Genomic DNA, 24275 nt, shown 5'->3' with positions numbered 1-24275 from the left:
CATACCTCATTAACTTTGTCTAAAGATTGTCCTTTTTATGGTTTTTTTAGCTTTAAAAGTGATAGGTTAAGATCAACATTTTTATAACATTTTCCAATCTATTTCTTAATTAATGTATTTCTGTCTTACTAAATCTAGTTGTCAGTTTTCTTTCCATGACTTGCTGAGTCTCCCAGCAGTGTTTAACTGAGTTGATTTCTCCTTCTTAAAACAGTTGCTTCTCTCAGTCTCTGTGGCCCCTTACTCTCCTGAATATCTTCCTGCCTCACGAGCTGCTACCTATGGCTCTTTTGCTGGCTATTCTTCCCCTTATCTCCTGATCACTGTTGTTGTGTCCCAGAGCTCAAACCTGTGTACACACCAGCTTATAATCACTGAAATGTCCAGTACCTAATATGCCCAGACAGGATCTTTGGTTGCCCCCACTCTCCACTCCCTGTTCTGTCCCTGTGTTACCTCTATCAGTTAATAGCACTACCATCCTTCTGGTCGCTGAAGTCCAGGATAAGAATAATTCTTTGGGCTTGGGTTGTAGCTCAATGATAGAGTGCTTCCCTGGGATTGATCCTTAGCACCACATTAAAATAAAAAAGTAAAATAAAGATATGTCCATCTATTTAAAAAAGAAAAAGAGAGAATAATCCTTATTTTTCCATTCTGCTTCCTCTCCCTACCCTCTTAATTTATGGGCAAATGTCAATTCACTTCTTTTTTCTTTTTGTATTACAGACTGAACCCAGAGGTACTTTCTCACTGAGCTACATCCCCAGTCCTTTTTATTTTTTATATTAAGGCAGGGTCTCACTTAGTTGGTTAGGGCCTTGATGAATTGCTGAGGCTGGCCTCAAATTTGTGATCCTCTTGTCTTAGCCTCCCAAATTGCTGGGATTTCAGGCATGTACCACCATGCCCAGCTCAGTTCACTTCTGAACTGCACCCCGAACCTGATCATGTTTCTCAGTTCCCATTAGCACCCAGGCCAAGCCTTTAGCATCCCTCACATCAGCTATTTCAGTTGTCCCTGATCCTACTGCTACCTTTGTTCTGCTACAATTCATTCTTCATGTAGGTAGCATAGAGATTTTGTTTTTAAACTTGTTTCGATCCTTTAGTGGTTTTCCACTGTTCCTAGAGTCAGATTACCTCTTCCAAACTGTCCCTACCTCCTCAGTCAAGGCTATGGTCACAGTAACTCCAAAGCCCGACTTTTGCTTTTGCTTTATTCCCTTTGCCTGAAACATTGTACTACTAGATCACGGTAGATTGACTTTTTCTTATGCAAATCCCTGACACAAACATTTCTTGATTATCCCATCTAATCAAAGTTTCTCTTCCCTCCAAGTCATTGGCAAATACATCCCTGGTGTTGTCTCGGTAGCAGTTATCACTGCCTGAAATGATCTTACTCATGAACTTTCACACTAGCTTGTGGTTTGTCTCTCAAGCTAAAATATTACAGTGGGGACTTAATTCTTGTTCTTTGCTGCTCTTCAGCACAGTTGCCAAATCCTTTAAATAACACACCATCTAAATACTAGTATCTGTTTAGTAAATGATCTAAGGATCAGAGCAAAAATGTATTCAATGCAGTAATGAGTAATTGGATTGCAAGACCCCTGCACAGAGGTGTTTACTCAGTACAAACGCTGGTGGTGTTGCTCACAAGGTGGCACTTTGCTTCCTTAGGTCTGAAACAACAACTCTGAAGTAATGCTACATTTTATGAATATGAAGCTAAATTGTATTTTTTTTTTTTTTTTTTTTTTGCGGTACTGGGGATCGAACTCAGGGCCTTGTGATTGCGAGGCGAGCACTCTACCAGCTGAGCTGTCTCCCCAGCCCTTGTATTTTTGATTATTGTATTCATAGACCTTTCTATGGACACTTGAAGGATCTCTAGATAGTGGTTTGAAAAGGAAAGCTATATATATATATATATATATATATATATATTTTTTTTTTTTTTAATTGTTGCTGTTACTCTATCCAAGGGCCATTCTGACAGGTTAAAGAACACCAAAGGAAAATTTTATTTTGCCTGATGTAAAGAATCTTCACTGTACCTCAGATATAAATTTAGCTAACTTTCAATCTGACCGAGCCTCTGGTTTAGAATATCGTTAGGTACACTCTTCTCTGTGAGGGTGCTTTTTCCCTCATTGTCACATTTGATGTTTAAGGTTGAAGAAGTCTGAAGTTTTGATTATACGAAATCATTACAGATACTGATTTTTATGAAAATTGGTTGATGGCACAGAAGTCAGAGCATTCAGTTTAGTTTTCATTTTGTAGATAAAGCATTGGAATCTTGATTGTTTTCCATTTGTGTGAACTGTACTTAGTACAGCGTGGTGCTCTGGTGGATCCAAGGGCTCTGGTACTTGGTCATCAGTCACAACAGAGGGACACTGTTGGAGACATGCAGGTTCCTTGTCATCACACATTCTCCTTTCTCTTCTCACCATATGTGATGACCAAGAAATAAAACAGTGAGAAGTGAGCAGAAAAAATTTTAAACCTGTGTATTTGGACTCTGACATTTTCCTCCTCAGCCTTTTGTTGTCGTTGTTTGCTTTGTTTTCCTAAAATACTTCTTCTTAACCTAAGCTAAATACCTCTCTATTCTAATTGATCCCAAAGCCTTACTATTAATAGTAGTGAACCTGGATAGGCAAGGGTATGGGGAAGCAAGCGCTTTACCACACTGTCCATACCATTGTAAACGGGTATACTTTCTAGAGGTCAGGTTGGCATTACATAGCAAAGTTTCATATATGCATGTTGTGCCTCCAGTTAAACAAAGATGCATGTTCTCTGTTTTTCACAGCAATTATTTACAATAATTATTACAATTATTACAAATTTAGGAGCAATGTGTTTAGTTGAATTATAATAGTGGTGTTCAGTATTTATGTGGAGGAAAAGCACAGCTCAAAAAACTAGAAGTTTACTGTTCAGCAGATTATTAGATACTGAAAATGATGATTTGCTGTCTGTTACAGTAGAATAATACTTGTACTACCTTATGTTAACAAACTGGCTATAAAATAGCATTTCTTACTGCAATTTTAGGGGGTTAAGGCTCTATTTTTATTTTCTATTTTTTGAGGGGCCATTTTTTTTTTTAAGCTTAGGGAATCCAGAATTAAACTGATTTGATTTCATTTTCTAAAATATGTACATAAAATGTACTTAGGTATGTATATGTATTTAACTTTTGAAGAGGTGTACACCAAAGTATTAATAGTGATTATTTATGCTTGGTGGTGTTATGGATGATTTTCCCTTTCTTTAATGAGCATAAATTACTTTTATAATCACAGAAATGCAAAAACAGTATTTTAATATTTTGTATTAAACTTGCATTTTTTAAAAGTGTAAGTCTAATGATATTTCTATTTTCTTTTATCCAAAGATTACTTTTCTTTATATTAGGGTGAAAATGCCAGCAACTCTTTTCCCACCTTGTTTTTCTCTTAAATAGCTGCCATGTGTTTGAAGACGCATTTCTAAATTTTTTATGGAGCATATCATTTAATCTACTCCAGGGGATCTGTGTGTGTGTATTTTCAAGGAAGTAGAACTCAGGTATAATCTATAACCATAAAGAACAAAATGACTATAACTAGAATTTAATTCTAGATTTCAGACCATTTAGATAATTCATAATTTCCTTAATGTGACCAAATCCTAGAATTGTCAAATTGGACTGTAATAGAGGTAGACTTGGGTTAACCAGACAGCTCTTTTACTTATCTTACCTGCACTTAATGCTATGGAGATGACTGATGTTTATATTGATAACCCTAACTTACAAATATAATTCTAGGGGTGGGGATATAGCTCAGTTGGTAGCTATTCACATTCACAAGGCCCTGGGTTCAATCCCCAGCACCACAAAAAAAAAAAAAAAAAAAAGAAAGAAAAATATAAATTTGAAAAAATATATAATTCTGTACATGATCTTGTGATGTGTTCTGAATCATCCAAAGAGAATAAATTATAGTTGATATTGTTCTGATATTAGGTGATTCACCAATTCTTTACAAATTAGAAAGTTTGCATGTTTTATTGGAAAGTGTGCTATACTAATGTAGAATCAGAAGATCTAGTCTACAGTCCCAGCTGTACTGTGTGCTAGCCCTGATTCTCACTTTCTTCTTCTGAGAAATAATACATACCATCCTGCCTTCACGAAGTCAATGGATGGAAAAAGTGAGATTTTTGTAAGGAAAAAATGCTTTGAAAATTGATACATCACACAATTATTATTAACTTTTGGGTAATCTGAACCATCTCTCACTCATGCTTTATTAGGGAAAGTTAAGGAACTAAGAATTTTTATTTTTCTGAGCAATGAAGTTGATCAGTATAGGTGACAACCTACATTGCAGGTTGAAAATTGAGGCATAAATAGAAAAAGCAATTTATGAAACAAACTAAGACAAACAGGAATAGAACTAGAGTTCATATTCCAATGCTTTTCTCTGATGTTCTATAAAACTATATTGATCATTGCCCAGGTTAAAACTTTTAGCTAATCTGCTGTAAACATTTACTGTTTTTTTTTTTTTTTTTTTTAGTTGGCAATGGATCTTTATTTTATTTATTTATTTATATGTGGTGCTGAGAATCGAACCCAGTGCCTCCCACATGCTAGGCCACTGAGCCACAACCCCAGCCCAACATTTATTCTTTTAAAAGAATTCCTAGACTTGCTTCAAAGCCTCTGAAAACCATCTCCTACATGGATAGAAATTACATAGAACAGAGTATCAGAACTGCTGTCAGAACTAACTACCCTTTTCTTTTAGGAGCAGCTCCGTATGGTTTGGGGGGTGGGGGGGATGTCCTTTTTTCTTTCTTTTTTTTTTTTGAAAAAAGTATGATTCTTCATTAGTGAATAGGACGTGTTACTTAAAAAGCTTTACTCTTATACCTTGATTCTGATAATAATAGTCTTTTCTTGTGGTTAATACATACACACACACATACAGAGCTTTGTAATATTCTTTGTGATAAAACAAAAATTTTAGGCACCTTCAAGAAAAGTGACTGGAAACTCAGTCCCTATCTCCTATCTTTCTGATCATCCTGCAGAAGAACTGGAAGAAGTTGAGATAAAGCTTAGCAGAAAAAAACATTAGTGTGGGGTAGATCCTGTAACTCCAGATTCATCAACAATGAAATAATGAAGTCACCTTTTTCAGAGATTCTGAAAGTCAGGTTAACAAATTTTTCTAAGATAATCCATATCAAAGCCTAGAGTTTGGGCTAAATTGGTGCTTCTCAGATGTCATTGTGCAGAGGAATCACCTGAGAGTCTTATTTAAATGCAGATTGGCCAGGCAGATGATAACATATGCACATGCTTGTAATCCCAGTGACTCAGGAGGCTGAGGCAGGAGGATGGCAAGTTTGAGACCACCCTCAGCAACTCAGTGAGATGCTGTCTCAAAACAAAAAATAAAAAAATGGCTGTGGATGTAATTCAGTGGTAAAGTTCCCCTGGGTTCAAGTCCCAGTACCTAAATAAATAAACAAAAGCTGACCATGAGTTGTAGGTGTGGAGTGGGACCTGACATTCTGCTGTCGCAGTAAGCTCCCTGGTGATGCCAACAATGCTGATTCTCAGGCTGTGTTTTGAATTCAAGGAATTGGATGAGTTTTTTTAAGAGTATTACAGTAATTATGATTTGCTAATGAAAAATCAGTTCTTCTCTTTACCACACTTGAATACTATAGGATTCTTTTGTTCTTGGGAGTCTATAAATCTTGGGATCTGTATTAGAAGAGATCCAGGCAAAGATTATTTTATAGAAGAATCATCTCTGGAAAGACCTGCTTGGTATTGCTGGGTAAAATCCATTTCTCTATCCCTTCTCCCTTCCCTGTGCCCTGTGAACTTTCTGTCCTCTTACTCTCACTGGGACAGTCTGTTGCTTTAATATTCCTTAGAGTGATGATGCAACAGGATAGTAATTCTTCACCAGTTTCAGAGAAACCTTCAGAAACAGCACAGCAATGCTCTTCATTAGGAAGAAGTTATTCACCAGACTTGACCTGTTTCACTGAGGGTTTGGTTTCGTTTTGAAAAAGCATAGATCTGGCATAACTCTTCTAACAAAAGAGTAGAAAACATTATGCTAAGTGAAATAAATGAGACACAAAAAGAATATGCAGTCTGATTCCACTTGGATGGGGTTATCTAGAATGAGCAAATTGTAGACAAAGAAAGTAGAATAGTGGTTACAGGGACTGGGGTGAGTAAAAATGGGGAGTTAATAAAACTCGTTTGGGATGATAATAAAAAAAACCTGGAAATAGGTAATGAGGATGTTCTACAACAGTGATTGCACTTAATGTCACTGAATTGTATGTATTATGATAGTAAATTTTATGTTTCTGTTATGTGCATTTTACCACAATTAAAAAGAATTCATTAAAAGAAGAGCTAGATAAGAAGTATTTGAGTTTATTTACCCTCAAAGCTGGTTACACAATAGAATCACCTGTGAATTTAAGGTTCTTATGCCTAGATCATACTCCAGACTGTTAAATCAGAACCTTTGAAGATGGGATACAGGTAGCTCTAATGTTTAAACTCTTCAGGTTTCATATTATCTGTTGTTGTGGATAACAATGCCAAATCACCTCTCTGTGCTGCAGTGTCAGAACCTATATGAAAGGACATTTTTTTTTTACTGTCTGGAATTTTCAGAAAGTGTTTTTGTACATGATGCTATACCACATTTTATACAACATTAGGTAAGCAGGATGAGATTTAAAATGTATAGTAACAAGTGAAAACAGAGGATGTATTCTTAAATAGAACATAGAATATTTTAAACAGAGAAGAATTAAACCATATTCAGTAATACTAAGAGATGGTAATAGTCATATAGATTACATATTCAGGATATAACCAGACTAGGGATATATTTACAGCTTATATGGCAAAGAATTAATATCCATAATTGATTAATATTTCCTTCAAATTAATAAAAATATAATTAGAAAAATATGCAAAGCACTATAAGTAATGCACAGAAAGAAAAAATAGTGAGCATATAAAAAGATTCTCAATTCACTAGCAATGGAAATTAAAATTTAAAAAATACATTTCCCAGGGCTGGGGTTGTGACTCAGTGGTAGAGTGCTTGCCTTGCATGCGTGGGGCACTGGGTTCGATCCTCAGCACCACATAAATAAATAAAATAAAGGTATTATATCCATTACCACTAAAAAAAAAAAAAAAAAAACTTAAAAAAAATACATTTCCCCCACATCAGATGAACCAAAATAAGAAAGCTCAGTAATAGCCAGGTATAGGGCACCTGCCTATAATCCTAGGTACTCAGGAGACTGAGGCAGGAGGATCACAAGTCCCAGGTTAGCCAGGACAACTTAATGAGACCCTGTCTCAAAATACAAACTTAAAAGAACTGAGAATGTAGCTTGGTTGTAGGAGCACTTGCATAAGGTCCTAGGTTCAATCCCCAGTACTGGGCGGGAGAGGGGGATCTAGGTAATGGGGAAAAAAATGGGATGGAGGGTGTGAAACTCTGGCATGGTGGGAATGGGATTGGCAAAGTATTTCTGGAGGACACCCTGACAGTAACTATTAAATGTTAAATGCACCTGTCCTTTAACCAGTAAGTCCAGTTTCTGAATTTCTCCTCAGGAAATGTATATGTACACAAAGAAGCATGTATAAGCACTATTTATAAGAGCAAACACCATAAATGTCAGTAGAAGAATGATTAAATAAAATGGAAAATCTATACCATGAGTACTACACAACTGTTAGAAAGAAAAACCACTGGACCTAGTTATCCCACCCCTCCACATATATCCAAAGGACTTAAAATCAGCCTACTAAATTGACACAGCCACATCAATGTTCATAGCAGCTCAATTCACAATAACTAAGCTATGGAACCAACTTAGGTGAATGGATAAAGAAAATGTGCTATGTATACACAATGGAATATTACTCAGCTATAAAGAAGGATGAAATCATGGCATTTGCCAGTAAATAGATGGAACTGGAGACTATCATGCTAAGTGAAATAAACCAATCCCAAAAAACCAAAGATCAAATGTTCCATCTGATATGTAGGTGCTAATACACAATAAGTGGGGGCGGAAGAAGAATAGAAGTTCACTGGATTAGACAAAGGGGAATGAAGGAAAGGGAAGGAGGATGGAAATAAGGAAAAGTAGAATGAATCTGATAGAACTTTCCTACATTTTTGTATGAATACACAACCAGTGTAACTTCACATCGTATACGACCACAAGAATGGGAGTTTATGCTCCATGTATGTATGATGTCAAAATGCATTCTACTGTCATGTATAACTAAAAAAATGTTGAAGAAAAAGATTATTATAGTACTACTGAGAGAAGATATTGAGTGGAAAAGCAATTTTAAAATTGTGTTTTTCTTCAATCACATAATACTCTGCCTTTTCAGCATATACTTATGTAAATGTATAGAATTTGGCCTATCAGGAAGGCTGTTGATCAACCTCATAATGCCTCAGGACAGGAGACTGCACTGGGGGAGGGCGGACAGCCTGGTGCCTGTGCCTTCATCTGTATCATTTTTGTGCAAAAGCTTATGCTACTCCAGCACATGATAACAGAAACTATCCAATCTGAGACTCTTTTTGAAAGAGAAGGTAGGACTTTAAGAGCGTTTTGATTACCAAGAGGGCTGTACTTAATAGGTGGATAAGGTTTGAAGATAAGAAGCAGACATTTTGGCCTGACAGAAGAGTCTGAAGTCTCTAAATGAGAGTGTCTCCTTTGGCTGGCCCTTGAATTCACTCATTCTGAAGTTACACTTCTCTTTCTTTCCAAACTGGCTCTTCCTGTATTTTCTATGGGAATGTGTTTTGTGGGACAATGACATTGAGAGAAACCAATGTGTCTGCTGGCAAATCTAGAGAAACAGTGCATCTGAGAAGGATATCCACCTTTGTCCTTTCTATGAACAGAGATCAATAGTACAAATAAGTCCAGAGAGTGAGTTAAGGATTATTTTGCTTTAGCTTTCTAATGCCTTTAAAATACCTATTTGAATATAATTAGGTCTATCAATCTGGAAGTTCATAATTTTAAATTAAAATAATAGCAATGCAGTTTGAAATATTTTGTTTTCCTTCTTCACATTCCTATTTTCCTGTAAGCTATAGAAAAGTTAACTTTTCAACTTTGATGGATTTGCACTGTGTTCTCTTTAAATTTATTATACATTTGTCCTTTGATATCCTTGTGGGAGTTATTCCAGGATCCAGAGTTCACAGATGGTTACCAAAGTTCACCAGATTGAACATTCTCTTTTATAAAATGGCATAGTATTTGTATAGAACCTACGTGCACTCTCCCATGTACTTTAAATCATCTCTTGATCACTTGTAATGACCAGAACAATGCAAGTGCTATATAAATAGTTGTTTGTGTTATATTTATATTATAGTCTGAATAATGATAAGAAAAAATGTCAGTACACAGAGATGAAATTTTCTTCCCGAATATTTTTGTTCCATAATTGGTTGAATCCATGGATATTTAACTCACACATGTGGAGGACCAACTTATTCTCAGACCTCTTCAATAGAGGAAGAGTTGGGACACAACTCTGAAGAACCTTGAAATTCCAGGACTTGGGGGTACATAGAGCAAAGATAGAGGGTATGAGAGGAGGAACAAAGAATTAACTAAATTTGCAAGTGACAGCTTTCTAACACAGTAAGAATTATTGTTAGGCTTTTTTTTTTTTTTTTTTTTTGGTTGTGGGTATGTAACCTAGGGCCTATCACATGCTAGTGCAAGCTGTACCTCCAAACTTTTAGAGTTTTAGAAAATTTTTAATTTTAAAATCATTTATGGTCTCCACATAATCTTTGCTGTTGATTGCCAGTCACATGAATTTGATATCCTTTTCTTTTCTGATTGTGCCCTAGAAGGAGTAGTATTTTCTATTCTTTGCTGGTTTGGGCTGGTTTATTAACCATACTGGGGTACTTTAGGCCTACATAGAACTCTAAATCTAAGTGAAAGCACCCAGAAAGGCTTATTCCAGCCCAATTAAAGGACAGTGGGAGAGGTTAGGCTTTACCTTGGCTGATCCTGTTGATTGTCTCCCTGTGGATTAAAGACAACCCTTCCTTAACAAGCACATTGAGGAGCTTTCGTTTCCAAAAACGCTAGAACCAGTAATTAATCCAACTGGTAATGAGGACATAGTGCTGAATTCTAGAAAGAAATCATTTAACTCTTTCTATACTAGATGGTTCATTTTCCCCTTATAATAGTCTTTTTAATCCTAACAGTATTTATTTGGGATAGTGTAAAAATGGTCTGTTAGAGCCAGGCACACGGTGACACATACCTATAACCCCAGAGACTCAGAAGGCAGAAGGATCACAAGTTCAAGGTCAGTTTCAACAACTCAGCTGTCTCAAATAAACTCATTCGTCTCAAATAAAAAAGGGTTGGGGATGTGGCTCAGTGGTAAAGTACCCCTGTGTTCAATCCCCAGTATCAGAAGAAAAAAAAAATCTAGTGGAAAATAGTCTTTTCCAATGAAGTCAGATTATCTTTATGCATTTAAAAGTAAAAGAATCCACCAGGCATGTTGGTGTACATCTTCATTCTCAGCTACTGGGGAGGCTATGGCAGGAGGATTCCAGGCTTGAGGTCAGCCTAAGCAATTTGGTGGAATTGTCAAAATAAACAAAAAAGGCAGGGGGTGTAACTCAGTGGTAGAGTACCGTACCCCTGTGTTCCATCCCTGGTACTGAAACAATAACCAGAAAAGATGAAAGAGTCCTCCCTTCCCAAAAGGCATAACTTGAAAAATGAAATTCTATGTAAAAAATGCTTTATAATAGGGACAAAATTTGTATGTTTGGTATGCTTGGAAAAGTTAAATTCTGCCTCCGAATGAGAACTTGTACACCAGCAGATAATTTAACTCTAGTTCCTTGTTTTACTTGCTAGGGTTCTGCCTGAGGAAGTCACCTTCCCTTCATGCTGCTTCCATTTCTTCTGCCTTTCATATTAGCTTCTTCTTAGGAGTTTGAAACATTTCTCATTCAGGAATTTATAGCACATAAAACGTTTTTGAGAAGTTTTCTAGTTTTGTCTTTCCTTTAATTACCCTCAAGTCACATTTTCTAAAATTTCCAGTAGTAATCTTGTACATTTTTAATGCTCATGGATCCAGCAGAACAAGTCACCTAAACTACCTATGTATTGAGGGTAGGTTGGTGACAGCTTGTTTCATGAATGCAAAGAACTTGTCCAGTTGATCAATTTGGTACCTTCTTGATTCTATCATTCTTTCTTTTATCTTGTGGTGGTGGCAATTGAAGCAAGGGCCTCATGCATGCTATTCCCCCAGTCTTGATTCAAGCATTCATTATTCCTTATTGTCAAACCTGTTTACATAGATCCATATAAACTCATTCTTCTCCTGCCTCTCCTTTTTTCTATTTAACCCATCTTGAAAAACCAAGGATGCTTGTCTTTGTATACATTACAGCATTTTCAGTGTTAGAAAACCATTTCAGAAAGCTGACTGTTTCTTTAAATTGGTAGACAAAACTCCTTAATTTCCCTAAATTAAAAGTGAAATCTCACCAGGCCAGGTGGCCCACACCTGTGATCCCAGCAACTCGGAAAGTTCTTTTTGGCCAATGGTCACTTATGACCTTAGAGAGCAACATACTACTAGATATAGGGTTAAAACTGTTGGTGCTGGGCATGGTGGTGCATGCCTGTAATCCTAGCAATTTAGGAGACTGAGGCAGAAGGATTACAAGTTCAAGTCTAGCTTCAGCAGTTTAGTGAGGTGTTGAGCAAATTAGCAAGACCTTATCTCAAAATAAAAACTAAAAAGAGTTAAGGATATGGCTCAGTGTTTTAACACCCCCTGGGTTTATCCCCAGTTTAAAAAAAAAAAGAGGACTGGGGATATAACTCAGTGATAGAGTGCTTGCCTATGTTCAAGGCCCTGGGTTTGAACCCCAGTACTGGTGGAAAAAGAAAATTGTGTTGGATTGGAACCATGATGTTTCTTGACCTTATATGTTCTACATATAGAATAGCTATATTTTATTTAGTAAATTTGAAGAGTTGCTGTTTAAAACATCTTTAGTTAAAAAAAAAAAAAGAAGTTTTTTTCCTCATCATAAAACTAGAATTATTATTAGTCTGTTAACAAATAGCTATGATCTACCTATGTGGAAGATAAATGGTCTCTATAAGACTTTATATGTCAAGTTCTAAATTTTATGACAGAAGTTATGATTGTTGTAAGAGTTGCTGAGAACAAAGACTGATGACTGAAGGGATAATAAAACTGCTGTTAATTCAGTGCAACTTTATCTACATACCTGTTATCATTAACCCTCACAATTGACCCTGTATGTTTGCCACTGTCATTACTGTTTTTCAGTTGAGAACATTAAGATTTAGAGAGAGTTGGGATTCAGATCCAATTCTCTGAGTTTGTGCTGATAGAAGGAGCTGATTTGAGGATTTGTATATATATCACAAAGAATGTAGGACCTGTTGTACTTTAAAAACTGAGTGCTGGGGGCTGGGGAGATAGCTCAATTGGTAGAGTGCTTGCCTTGCAAGCAGAAGGCCCTGGGTTCGATCCCCAGCACCCCAAAAAAAAAAAACAAAAACTGAGTGCTGGCATTAGAAAAGTAGCATGAGAAAGTAGTCCAGGAAGGGGACAAATCAAAAGGCATAGGAGCAGGAATGAGCTCAGCAGTTCATAAACAGGGTGGAGACTTGCCTAGAGGACCAGAGCTACTGTGGGAATAAGCATAATGTGAGGCCATATTGTGGTGGGCATGAGAAGCTGAACAGAGGGGTCTAGATTAGTGGCTAGTACTTAAAAGCCATATGAAATTTTTTTTTTAGTGTTTAATCTATGTAGCATTAAGGAAAACCTGTCTGGCAAGGATATGTGGGATGAGAAAGACATGGGAGAACTTGAGTTACCCAAGAAAGTCAACTTTCTGGTTACATTATCCTTGGGGTAGGAATTGGGTAGTGAAGATGGAACCAGGGAAGAAGGAATGGGCACCACAGACATTTCAAAAAAGAAAGACTTGAATTTGCACTGGGTGGCTAAGTGAGTGTTAAAGATAAGATAACAGTAAAGATAACCTTCAGGTTTTGAGCTTGGGTGGCTGGGTAAAGGCAGGTTTCTACTGGCAAAGACAGAGAGGTTGAGAAGACAAGTGGTTGGAAAAAAGGTAGGGAAGGGTTTAAGTGAGGAAGCTAATGTTGTGCCCATATGTCAAGGAACCAGTGTGTTACCAGAATTCTGTGGAAAGCCTGGTAGGAGGATCAAAGCAAGACTGAGAATGAAGGTGTTCACAGCCAGGTGTCAAAGTCACTAAGATCTTCAGAGGATAGGGAATTATTGGTGCAAGTAATGTGAGGGATCAGGAGCAGAGAGATCATCAGAATAGAGACTATATGGGATCCAGTTGTATTTGAGCAGTTGCATTGTGTTCTCCACAATGCATTCTTGTTTTTAAAAAAAATATTTTTAGTTGTAGATGGATGCAGTGCCTTTATTTTATCCGCTTATTTTATTGTGGTGCTGAGGATCAAACCCAGTGCCTCACACGTGCGAGACAAGTGCTCTATCACTGAGCCACCACCCCAGCCCCACAATGGATTCTTTCTAAACACTTCAGAATTTTGTTAATTTAGAAATAGTTAGCATTCACATTTCATTTTTTCCAGACTCTCCTATGTATGGATATAAAAGATTCTCCTTTTTGAAGCCTATTAATGAGATTAAAATAAGGGGGAACTTTAAAAATCTGTGGTATCAGTTTATTTAATTTATGCATTTGAGAAAGCTATTGTTTGGTATATGAAGAAATCGAAACTATGGTATTATAAGGACTAAGACTTTTAATGCACTGTGTATCTAAGGCTAAAAAAGACACACTCCCAAGAAGTCAGAATAAGGGGGAAAATGACTTTGAGATGCACTTTCTTAAAATAACTGGGTAAATGACCTCATGAGCCAGCTGATAGCAGGGGTTTGCAAATGGATACTTTTCTATTAGCCTGCTGCTTGATGCCGCAGAGCCAAATATATATGGAGTGTATGATATCATATCCTGTAGGCAGGAGACTGTCTGGGAGGGGATGAAATGGCAAGCTCCAACAGGAATTTATAGTGTAAATACTGCCCACCAGAACTGTCTTTATTAGATAAATATTACTGATTTGGGTTCATGGTTCATTCCCTATTACATAACAATTTGTATCATGCATGGTGTTTAATATAAGAACATGTTAGATAAGATCTTCAATAGCCTTTAATAGGCTATCATACTCCTCTCTCATTAATACTTTTTTTGAATTTGTTTGTTTATTGGTTTTATAACTATAATCAGGTCCTTGAGTCTGACTCATTGTTCAGAATGTCCTTCCTCTTTGGTTCTGTGCTGCAGAGATAGTGCACACATGTCTTTGGCAGATGCAAGATGCTGCTTCTCTGTGCAGTGCTGTAGACCACCAGGTCAAAAGGAGAGCAGTAGGTCTTGGAGGAATTCTAAGATCATAACTTGAACTGCTTTTCTTGTCAAAACTCACTATCAGTGATGAAGAATATTTGCAAAGTAGACCTCCAACACTCCCCAGCACACACTTAGAGTGTGTTCACTATGCCAAGAAATAAAGAAGAATGGCAGTTGTCTCTGTGGTTTAAAACCTGTTTGGTTTGGATTCAATTTGTTAAAATAAATATGAATGGGTCTGGAGGTAGAGTTCGGTGGTAGATCACTTGCCTAGAATACACAAGACCCTGGGTTCAGTCCCCAACACTGAAAAAAAAAATTTTTTTTTAAATATGGATGATATCCATATGTATTTAAAAATCATACAAGCAATTGAGTGTGGTGGCACACATATATAATCCCAGGGATTCAGAGGCTGAGGCAGGAGAATGGCAAGTGCAAGGCTGACCTGTGCAACTTAGCAAGACCCTGTCTCAAAATGAAAAAAAAAATTAAAAGGGTTGGGGATAGATCTCAGTGATAGAGCACCTCTGGGTTCAATCTCTAGTACCACAAAAACAAAGGAAAGAAAAAAATATACAAGCTTCACAGTATCTATAGATGAGACTCACAGATGAGGCCTAGATTTTTAGAAGAGTTTTAGGGTATTTTTCCCCTTTTATTAAGTAGAAAGTCTATTTATTTTCATGTGCTTTAATCATCCACCAAACTGAATTCTCTGATATTTGTAGTAGGTTTTCATTTGATTCTCTGGAGTGTTTCAAATACTGTCACTTCATTTACAAATAATGATGATTTGATCTGTTCCTCACCTCTGACTCCTCTCTTCTCTAACTGCATTAATTACCACCTCCAGAACAATGTTTAAAACACCTTGACTTAGACACCTTAAGTACATGGAAACTACAGAAGGGAAATAAGCTCTAGTGCCAGTAGTATCCTAGGAGGCAGAAATCAAACTTGGGTTCTTTTAGGAACAGGTCTACAAAAAGAAAAGGTGCCCTCTACCAGCAAACATACTTCTCCATCTTTCATGTAACTGTAGTAACCTGTGGAAAACAGTGTTCTCAGCACTAACATTAGAAATTCTCTGAGACCTTGGAGGAAGTTGCTCCGTTTCACAATCTTAGAATTTGGCAGGGGACATGGACATATCTGAGATGTCTTTCATAAATACACTCACACTCTTCTCTTCCAGGCCCAGCTTCGGGCATTTATCCCAGAGATGCTCAAGTACTCCACAGGTCGAGGAAAACCAGGCTGGGGGAAAGAAAGCTGCAAGCCTATCTGGTGGCCTGAAGATATCCCGTGGGCAAATGTCCGGAGCGATGTCCGCACAGAAGAGCAAAAGCAGAGGGTGAGCGTTCATTGGCCTGAGTTACCCATTGCTTTTCCATTCTGAATTAATCACCTCAAATTTTGTCATTTCTGCTTCTAAAACATCTAAAAACATTAGTGTAATAGTTAGACCTGTCCCTCCGAAGAAGTTTGCTGGTCACTGATTTTATAACGTTTCTCATTTGTCACTCCTTCCCTGAAAAAAGACCAGTAATTGGTCCATGAATTTATATTCTGTCTTCATAGTTGCCTTTTGGAGCAGCTTAAATTTTATGAGATGCTTGAGAAAACCAAAGGAATTCGAGGTGAAAATATTAATCACTTGAAGACTTAGAAATATCCTCATTTCTGATTAGTAAGAATCCCTGTTGAAAATATAAGTATGAATTAGAAAGAAATGAGCCTGCTAATAACAAAACTTTGAAAAGAAAGACTAAACTAGATAATAAATAACATCCCTACTTTTCCTGCATGTTGTTTCTTTATTTAATTTTGAAGTTTACTGAGAATCTGAGTATAATTCTTGACTAGAATAATGTTCCTTTGTCAGAAGTTTAATAAGAGTTTGGTCTTAGATTGGAATAGGGTATAAAACCCCAAAGCTAAACCAGACTTGCATCAGGAAGGAAATCATTGGGAAATCTTCTTTAATACTTGGTGCTCAGTTTCTTTGTTCCAGAACCAGTCTGTGAGAAATTATCCTAAGACAGTTTACTCCATATGAGGTTTGATTTGGTTTGATATATAAGCTGCTTCATTATTGGGTTTAGATACCATGGTACTTTGTGGCTTAATGTGCTTTTCTGGTCTTTTGGTGACAGGTTTCATGGACACAGGCACTACGGACCATAGTTAAAAACTGTTACAAACAGCATGGGCGGGAGGATCTTTTATATGCTTTTGAAGATCAACAAACACAGGCTACCACCACACACAGTATAGCCCATCTTGTACCGTCACAGACTGTAGTGCAGACCTTTAGCAACCCTGATGGCACTGTCTCGCTCATCCAGGTGAGTAATCCTGATGTTACCAGAGAGGGACACCTTCAGTGGACACCTTCCTCAGGTTGCAAGAATTTCCTTGTGCAAACTCTTGTGTAAGCTTCATACACCTCCCCTAGATGTCTGACTAAAATTGACTTCTAAATAGTATTTTAAATTGTTTGCATTTTACTCAGTTCAGAGCTATGAGTAGTTTTCCTGAACATTTCCAAAATAAAACCCTTGAAATGACTTCTTTTTTACTGTTTCACTTTCAGTGGCCAGGGAATATTCCTTCTGAATTACCTTATCTGTGGCAAAACCCAATTTATTGACAGGAGGGGAACTTCTAAACTTCAGGTTGGGGTGAGAGTAGGAAATCAGTTGACTAACAGCCACTGATTAGAAATACAATACCTCTTCTAATACTGACATATTTGAAGTAAAATTCTGAAACTCATATTAACTCTCAGATAATTTAATAACTGGTTTCACATCACAGGGCATACTAATCATTATCTGCTGAATTTGGGGTACCAGTGAATCTTAGTTCCTGAGGAAAAACAAGGCAGAAGGGTCTATCCACTAATATCACATCCTGTGTTTTTCTTTAGGTTGGTACAGGGGCAACAGTGGCCACCTTGGCTGATGCTTCAGAACTGCCAACCACAGTCACTGTTGCCCAAGTGAATTATTCTGCTGTGGCTGATGGAGAGGTAAGAAAAAGGATTCTCTCTTCATCTATTTAAGTACCTAGATGAATATGTGAGGGAGAGCTGAGGATTCAGAAAATGATTAAGTAGCCTCTACGTCTGTAACATTATATTAAACATTTGTAACATCCTGCTATGACAGTTTTAATTGTAACAATTCACAGGGTTGGGGATAGACTCAGCATGGACCACTTGTCTGTAGCATACATGAAGTCCTGGGTTCAATCCACAGCACCACAGAATACAGAGGTGAAAATTCATGGATCACTATGGACCAAACCTAGCTGTTAGAAATTTGTAATTTTGCATTTGCAGTATAGCATTTTGTATAATACACAGTAAAAGGGATTGTGTCTTTAATATTTTCATGAGAAGGACCATTTGGGGGCCTGGTATACCAAGAGTATGCAATAATCTGAACAGTTATGAAGAAATAAAAATTCTATAGCTTGAAGCAATATAAAATTAATTAGGGACAGGTACAAATTACATAGACATTTAGAATGGAATAAAGAAAGAATTTTTAAAAATATGAATGTTGCATACAGATATGCATGTTGATTTTAAAATATATACTAACTAGGTGTGGTGTTCCATTCCAGTAGTCGCAGCTGAGGCAGGAGGATTACTTGAACTTATGAGTTCCAGACCAACTTGGGCAACACAGTGAGAATCCTATCTCAAAAGACAAAAACAAAACAAAACAAATTGACCTGGGGATGTACCTCAGTGGTAGAGCACTTATCTAGCATCTGTAAGGCCATGGGTTTGATCTCTAATATTGCAGAAAAATAAAATGAAATAAATAATTTGATATTGATGGCATATGTAAAAATGCAAATGCTTTTAAGAATTTATTCTGTTGTATGATGGGACCAACAGTTGGTATTGGTGATATTAACAGCATGAGTTGTCAGAAAAATCAAAATAGAATATCCAGTGATAATTATCTATGTGATTCTGCTGGAAGAGGGAAAAAATACTGAAGTTCAAAGACATTAAGAGACATGAATTTTAAATAGAACCATCAACACATGAAACTGCACAACTCATTTTAGTGGGTTTTTAATGAATATCAATTTAACTAAAGTAGGGATAAGCTGGATAACAAGTAGGAAAATGTACATAAAGGAGTGTATTCTCCATCTCTACATTCAGTAAACACTTTTGGCATCCTGTGCCAGGCATTATAGATACCCTAGATGCAGGATGGTAAAGACTGTCCTTGCTGGTAAGGAGCACTTGCTTAGGCAGGTGATAGGGAAAGTTCATGCAGAAAGTCCATGGCAGCAAGCTAAGGGTCTTACTTAAGTCAAGCAAGCCCAAGATGCTATGGAACTCAGAGGAGAGAGACCCCAATCTTAGACTATAGGCTGGTGGGGTTGTCTCAGGAAATACTTCCCTGGGGAGTAGCACCTGAGCTCAGACTAGGAGCATAACTGGCAAAACAAAAGGAGGAGGGATGGGAGTTGTGTTGCTATCAAAGGCAGCCACACATTCTGTGCACTGCATTGTGAAAGCATGGAGCAGCCACAGTTCAAAGGGCCCCAGTGCAATGAATCTTTCAGGCATAGAAACCAATAGGCCTTCTCTGAATATCTTCTTGTCTTCAGGCTTGTAGCCCTTTCTTTAGTCATGGTGACATCTAGACATAGATTACTATACACTGGCTCCCAACAGATGGGAACAGAGAGCAACGAGAGTTGAAACAAATACCACTAAGATACTTAGACTCCAGGATAGGAAGTTCCAAAGAGATGATATAGCACCTGCCTTATTTCTGATTAGAAAACCCCTCTTTTATTTCTTCTATTTTCTTTCCACCTTTTGCTGTCATCCCCATTAATCTTGTGCCATATAATTTAACTTCCTTAAATTATGTTGTCTATTGCTACATCCTAAAACTATTTTTACCACAAATGCAGTTGTAACTGAATGTGTCTATGCCAAATTGCTGCTGCTGGAGTATGGGGATTTGGAAATTGCCCTGGGTAGAGCTCAGGTGAAAGCAACAGCAGTAGAATCACTAAAAGACAGGGCCGGATCAGGATAAAGGAAGACTGTCAAAGGGCAGTAGGTGACAGTGCTGCCAGCTTCAGCAGCTATTTTGATTGGAATCGTGGACCATCTGAGAATTGACAGTGTAGCTTGCCACCTAAAGTGACATTGTTTATAGCAGTGCTTATTGGAGAAATGAGATCAAAGTGATCCTACCTTGGGAAGCAATAGTTTTATAAGTTTCTGACTGGGCAACTTTGCAGCTCTAGGACATCTCTGCCTTTGTAGTGAGGAGCCATGAAGGCTTGCTGGCATAACCCTCTGCCCAGGAGAGCCAAGAGCACATACTAAGGAGCTCAGGAATGTCTCCTCTGGGAGGCTTTTGAGAAGCATGCTGAGAAGCACTGTCATAATTTTAGGATGGTATTCTTATGATACACAGGACCAAACCTGTGCTATTTTAAACATTTCTACTAGAGCTGTGGCACTTTCTATGGGACACAGTAATAGGCAAGTACAACATGTTCACTTACTGGGCCCGGCAATGTGAAGCAAGGACAATAAGAGCCCCTCCAAGCACAGCTAACATCCTGATTTATCACCACCACCCCCATATCACTGCCCTGCTGTTGTTTTGTTTTGTTTTGTTTTGTTTTGGGGGATGATCATTAACCAACCAGTATTTTATTGAGCCAGATGGATTGAAATAGATACTGATACCCAGAACTGAGAAGTCTCTCCATGCAAGCATGCAAGGCATGTTCTAAAATGGGTGGTTCTTAACCCAGAACCCAAAGGGACATTTGACAATGACATTTTTGATTGTCATGACTGGTAATGACAGTATCATTACCATCAGTAATGATATTGGTGGGTGTCTGGTAGGTAAAAGCCCGGCTTGCTACTAGACATCTCATAATGCACAGATAGTACCCCCACAACAAAAGATGGTCAGACCCAATCTGCTAATAAGATTGAGAACCGTCTGCAAGTTTTGGTAATGCTGGATGTTCATCTACTCTGTCACCAGAGAGTGTGGCTCTTTGTTTCAAGGGTTTTTGTTTAGTTTTGATTTCTTCATAATTCCTTCCCCACTAGAAAGAGAGCATTTTTTCCAACATTAACCAAAAATACGCATACACATATGTGTATGTTTTATATATATGTGTATATATTTTTTAACTGAGTTTGGCAGTTTTCATCAAAAATAAAAATACAAAATATCTTGATCTGTAATTCCACCTCTAGGAATTTACTCTATAAATAAGTAGACTCACATGTGATGTACAAAGTAATTTTATTTAAGGACATTCCATAGCACTGTTGGTAATAGCAAATGACTAGAAACTACCTAAATGTCCATTTAAAAATGGCTGCTATGTCAGTCACAATGTTTCTATCTAGTACGTTTCTGCAACCATTATTATGAATTATGAATCATAAGTGAATGAAGACGTTTTCTGTGTTCTAAAGTGGAGTCATTTCAGAGATGTATTGTTTGTGGGGAAAAAAGCAAGGTGTAGAGGGTATGTAAAATATTCTGTCATTTTCATTTTTAACAAAGAAGGAATAGGGACTGGGCATGGTGGCACACTCCTGTAATCCCAGTGACTTGGGAGACTGAGGCAGGAGGATGGCGAGTTTAAAGCCTCTAAAACAAAATATAAAAAGGGCTGGGGATGTGGCTCAGTGATTAAGCACCCCTAGGTTCAATCCATGTATGTAAGTATGTATGTATGTATGTATAAATAAATAAGAAGGAATAGGGGCTAGAGACGTAGTTCAGGACAGGAAGTGGGCAACAGATGTGTGTATGAGAGGGAGAGAATGTGCTTGCAGATAGAGAGAATACCTCTTCAAGGATACATAAGAAAACAGGTAACAGTAATAAATGCCTAGAGTACTGCCATTTCCTCTGATGCAGTTTTAATTTATCATGTATAGCATGATGTTTTGAAATATGTATACATCATGGGGCATAGTAAGAACATGTAAAATCTCTCTTAGCAATTTTCAAGAATTCAATACATAGAAACGAAAAGAGGTACCCCATTTATGTATAATGAATCAAAATACAGTCTGTAAAAATAAAAAAATTTTAATTAAAAAAAATCAATACAATGTTTTTCATAAACTTTACCTTGATTTTTTAATAGATAATATATTGATATGATCCATATTTTTAAAACAATATTTAAAAGTAAGCAGCCGAAAGTCTTGCTTTCTGTCTCCCATCCAACCCTGAAGAAGTATTCTCAGTGTGATCCTCCACATTGAGAATATGTATGTTCTCTAGAATTTCTTTATGCAAATACAAGAAAATTCAAATATTCATTCTGAAACCCCCATTTTTTAACACAAAAGATAGCATACTAAAAAACCCTGTCTATACATTAATAGGTCCTTTGCTTTAAAAATATATATTTGGCTAAACATAGCAATTAATTATAAAAATTACTTTTTAAAATTATAACCATTTCATGGCTTTGATTTTTGATTATCTTGTCCTTTTTGCCTCAGGTGGAACAAAATTGGGCCACATTACAGGGAGGAGAGATGACCATCCAGACGACGCAAGCATCAGAGGCAACCCAAGCGGTAGCATCATTGGCAGAGGCCGCAGTGGCAGCTTCGCAGGAAATGCAGCAGGGAGCTACCGTCACCATGGCACTCAACAGGTGGAGGCAGGGGTAGGGGGATAAGTGAGAGTGGCAGGGCTGTCTTTAAAGAGAAGTACTGTACCTCTCTTGGTCAGAATTGGCAGGCGGACCTAACACTTTCAGCCAGGTTGATTTCTAGTAAGCCCTCACCAAGAAAAATTGAACTTTTTTTCTTCAGGAATGTTTAGGAAGGATGCTGTGGAATGAGACTCTAGTAAGAGGTAGTTTCCAAAACTGACTTGTGTTGTTCCCTGCTTGGTTCTTTCTACGGGTTATTAAAAGGAAAGATCATCCCTGTATCATTCTTCTTTTTCATTCCTGACAAAATTTTAATTTCAACAGACTTGGGCATTTTAATTAATGGTTACGTATATGGTCTTGGAGCCAAACTACCTGGGTTTGAAGCCCAGCACTGTCACTTAACTAGCTGGTTGTCCTAGAACAGTTTAATTGAACTCTCAGTGCTCAGGCTCTTCTCTTCTGTAAAATGAGGGTAGTAACTGTACCTGCCTATGGAGGTGTTATGAGAACTAAAAGAAGTTACTGCCAGTAAAATTCTCGGATCAGTGCCTGGTGTGTAGTAAGGGCTGCAAAACTGTTGTCATTATGTGTAGTAGCTGTTAGTCTCACATAGTCATTGAATTCCACCCTGCCAGCACTCTGCTAGATAACGTTGGAAATAGGGTGCTCCAGACATAATCTCTACTCTTGAAGAAACCAATTTCAGTAAAACAAACACCTAGCAAACACTATTAGACAGTAATTCACTATTGAATTGGGTAGTACAGACTGTGTACATTGTAAAAATTCAGAGGAGGGATCACCTCCCCCAAAATATGAAAATCAGCTGCAGTTTAGATTGGTTGTGATAGATGGAGAGCCTTGATGGGTTTGTGTGTAAACAATATATTGTATAAGCTTGTTCAGGGTGGTGTCTGAGAAGAGAGTTCCCAGGTCACATAGATTCTGATCCAGATCCCAGCTCCTCTTTTTACTAGCCATAAGCTTTTGAGAAATTTCACCCCTGAGCCTTGGTTTCCTTCTCATTATCAGGAGGATAATATTCACAAAATAGACTCAATGATTCAATGAGATGATATATATAAAACTCTCATCAGGGTGTCCATCAGGGTGAGGAATTATTAGCTATTAACATTTAAAATGTATTTTAAGATTTGTTCTGTTCAGAATTGGTTATGGTGGTTAGAAGATCAGTTAGGAAGAGGCAGTCTAGGTGTGCCTTGTTAAATCTGGGAAACTGGAATAGTAAGAATGGAGCTGAAGTGACTGATTTTTAAGGGAGTAATGGCCAGGTGGATCAGGAATAGAAGACTAAAACACACACACACACACACACACACACACACACACCACACACACACACACTCTCTCTCTCTCTCTCTCTCTCTCTCTCTCTCTCTTCTTCTTCTTCTTCTTCTTTCTTTCTCTCTCTCCCCCTCTCTCCCTTTCCCCCCACTCCCCCTCCCTCCCTCCCTCCCTCCCTCTCAGTGTTACCCAGTGATTCCCTCAGTGACCTGGAATTTAAGCTTTTTTCTCAGCCCTTGAACCATATCACTTGCCAGGAACATGAAAGTCTTCTTTGGTTCCTTACACATTGACTCAGTCTCACTCCTTCCTTTGAAAGAGTTCACCCAGGTAAACTTCCTAAAAGGCACAGCCAGAGTGAGAACCATCCTCCCTTTAGTCCAGTAACCCCTCACTGCAACTTTGGGTCTAACAGGGCATCATTAAAGACCAGCAAAACCTGAGCCTTCCAGTCACACCCTGGGTATTCCAGTGTAGCATCCTGGGAACTCTATTCATAGTGGAAAACCTGAGGTATGTTCTGGCTCCCTTTGCTGTGAAGGACCAGGGCTTATTTCTAAAGGCTGCAAGGGTAATGGTATCCCCTGAGGGCTTGTTAACAAACTAGGATGCAGCTGAGGTGGCTACAGTGTTTACTCCAAAGGAAGGAGAATGTGGTTCGCTGTGGCATGAAGGAGGAGTTGA

General features: G+C 37.7%; 1 protein-coding gene across 9 annotated transcripts in view; it reads left to right on the top strand.

The window, feature by feature from the left end:
* Nrf1 (nuclear respiratory factor 1) overlaps window positions 1–24275 on the top strand; it is a 138917-nt gene that overhangs the window by 78149 nt on the left and 36493 nt on the right. For all 9 annotated transcript variants that reach the window (XR_007109745.1, XM_047560205.1, XM_047560209.1 and 6 more), the window contains 4 exons: window positions 15772–15930; window positions 16733–16924; window positions 17509–17610; window positions 22126–22283. Coding sequence is in view for 8 of the 9 variants with exons in the window: in XM_047560205.1 (XP_047416161.1) it covers window positions 15772–15930; window positions 16733–16924; window positions 17509–17610; window positions 22126–22283 (611 nt within the window). In the remaining variant the exon portion in view is untranslated. The remainder of the gene's footprint in view (window positions 1–15771; window positions 15931–16732; window positions 16925–17508; window positions 17611–22125; window positions 22284–24275) is intronic.

This window comes from Sciurus carolinensis, chromosome 8 (genome assembly GCF_902686445.1).
Source record: "Sciurus carolinensis chromosome 8, mSciCar1.2, whole genome shotgun sequence".
In the NCBI taxonomy this organism is placed as follows: domain Eukaryota; kingdom Metazoa; phylum Chordata; class Mammalia; order Rodentia; family Sciuridae; genus Sciurus; species Sciurus carolinensis.
The sequence above is the reverse complement of the archived record's forward strand: the minus strand, read 5'-3'. Positions and strand labels throughout refer to the sequence as shown.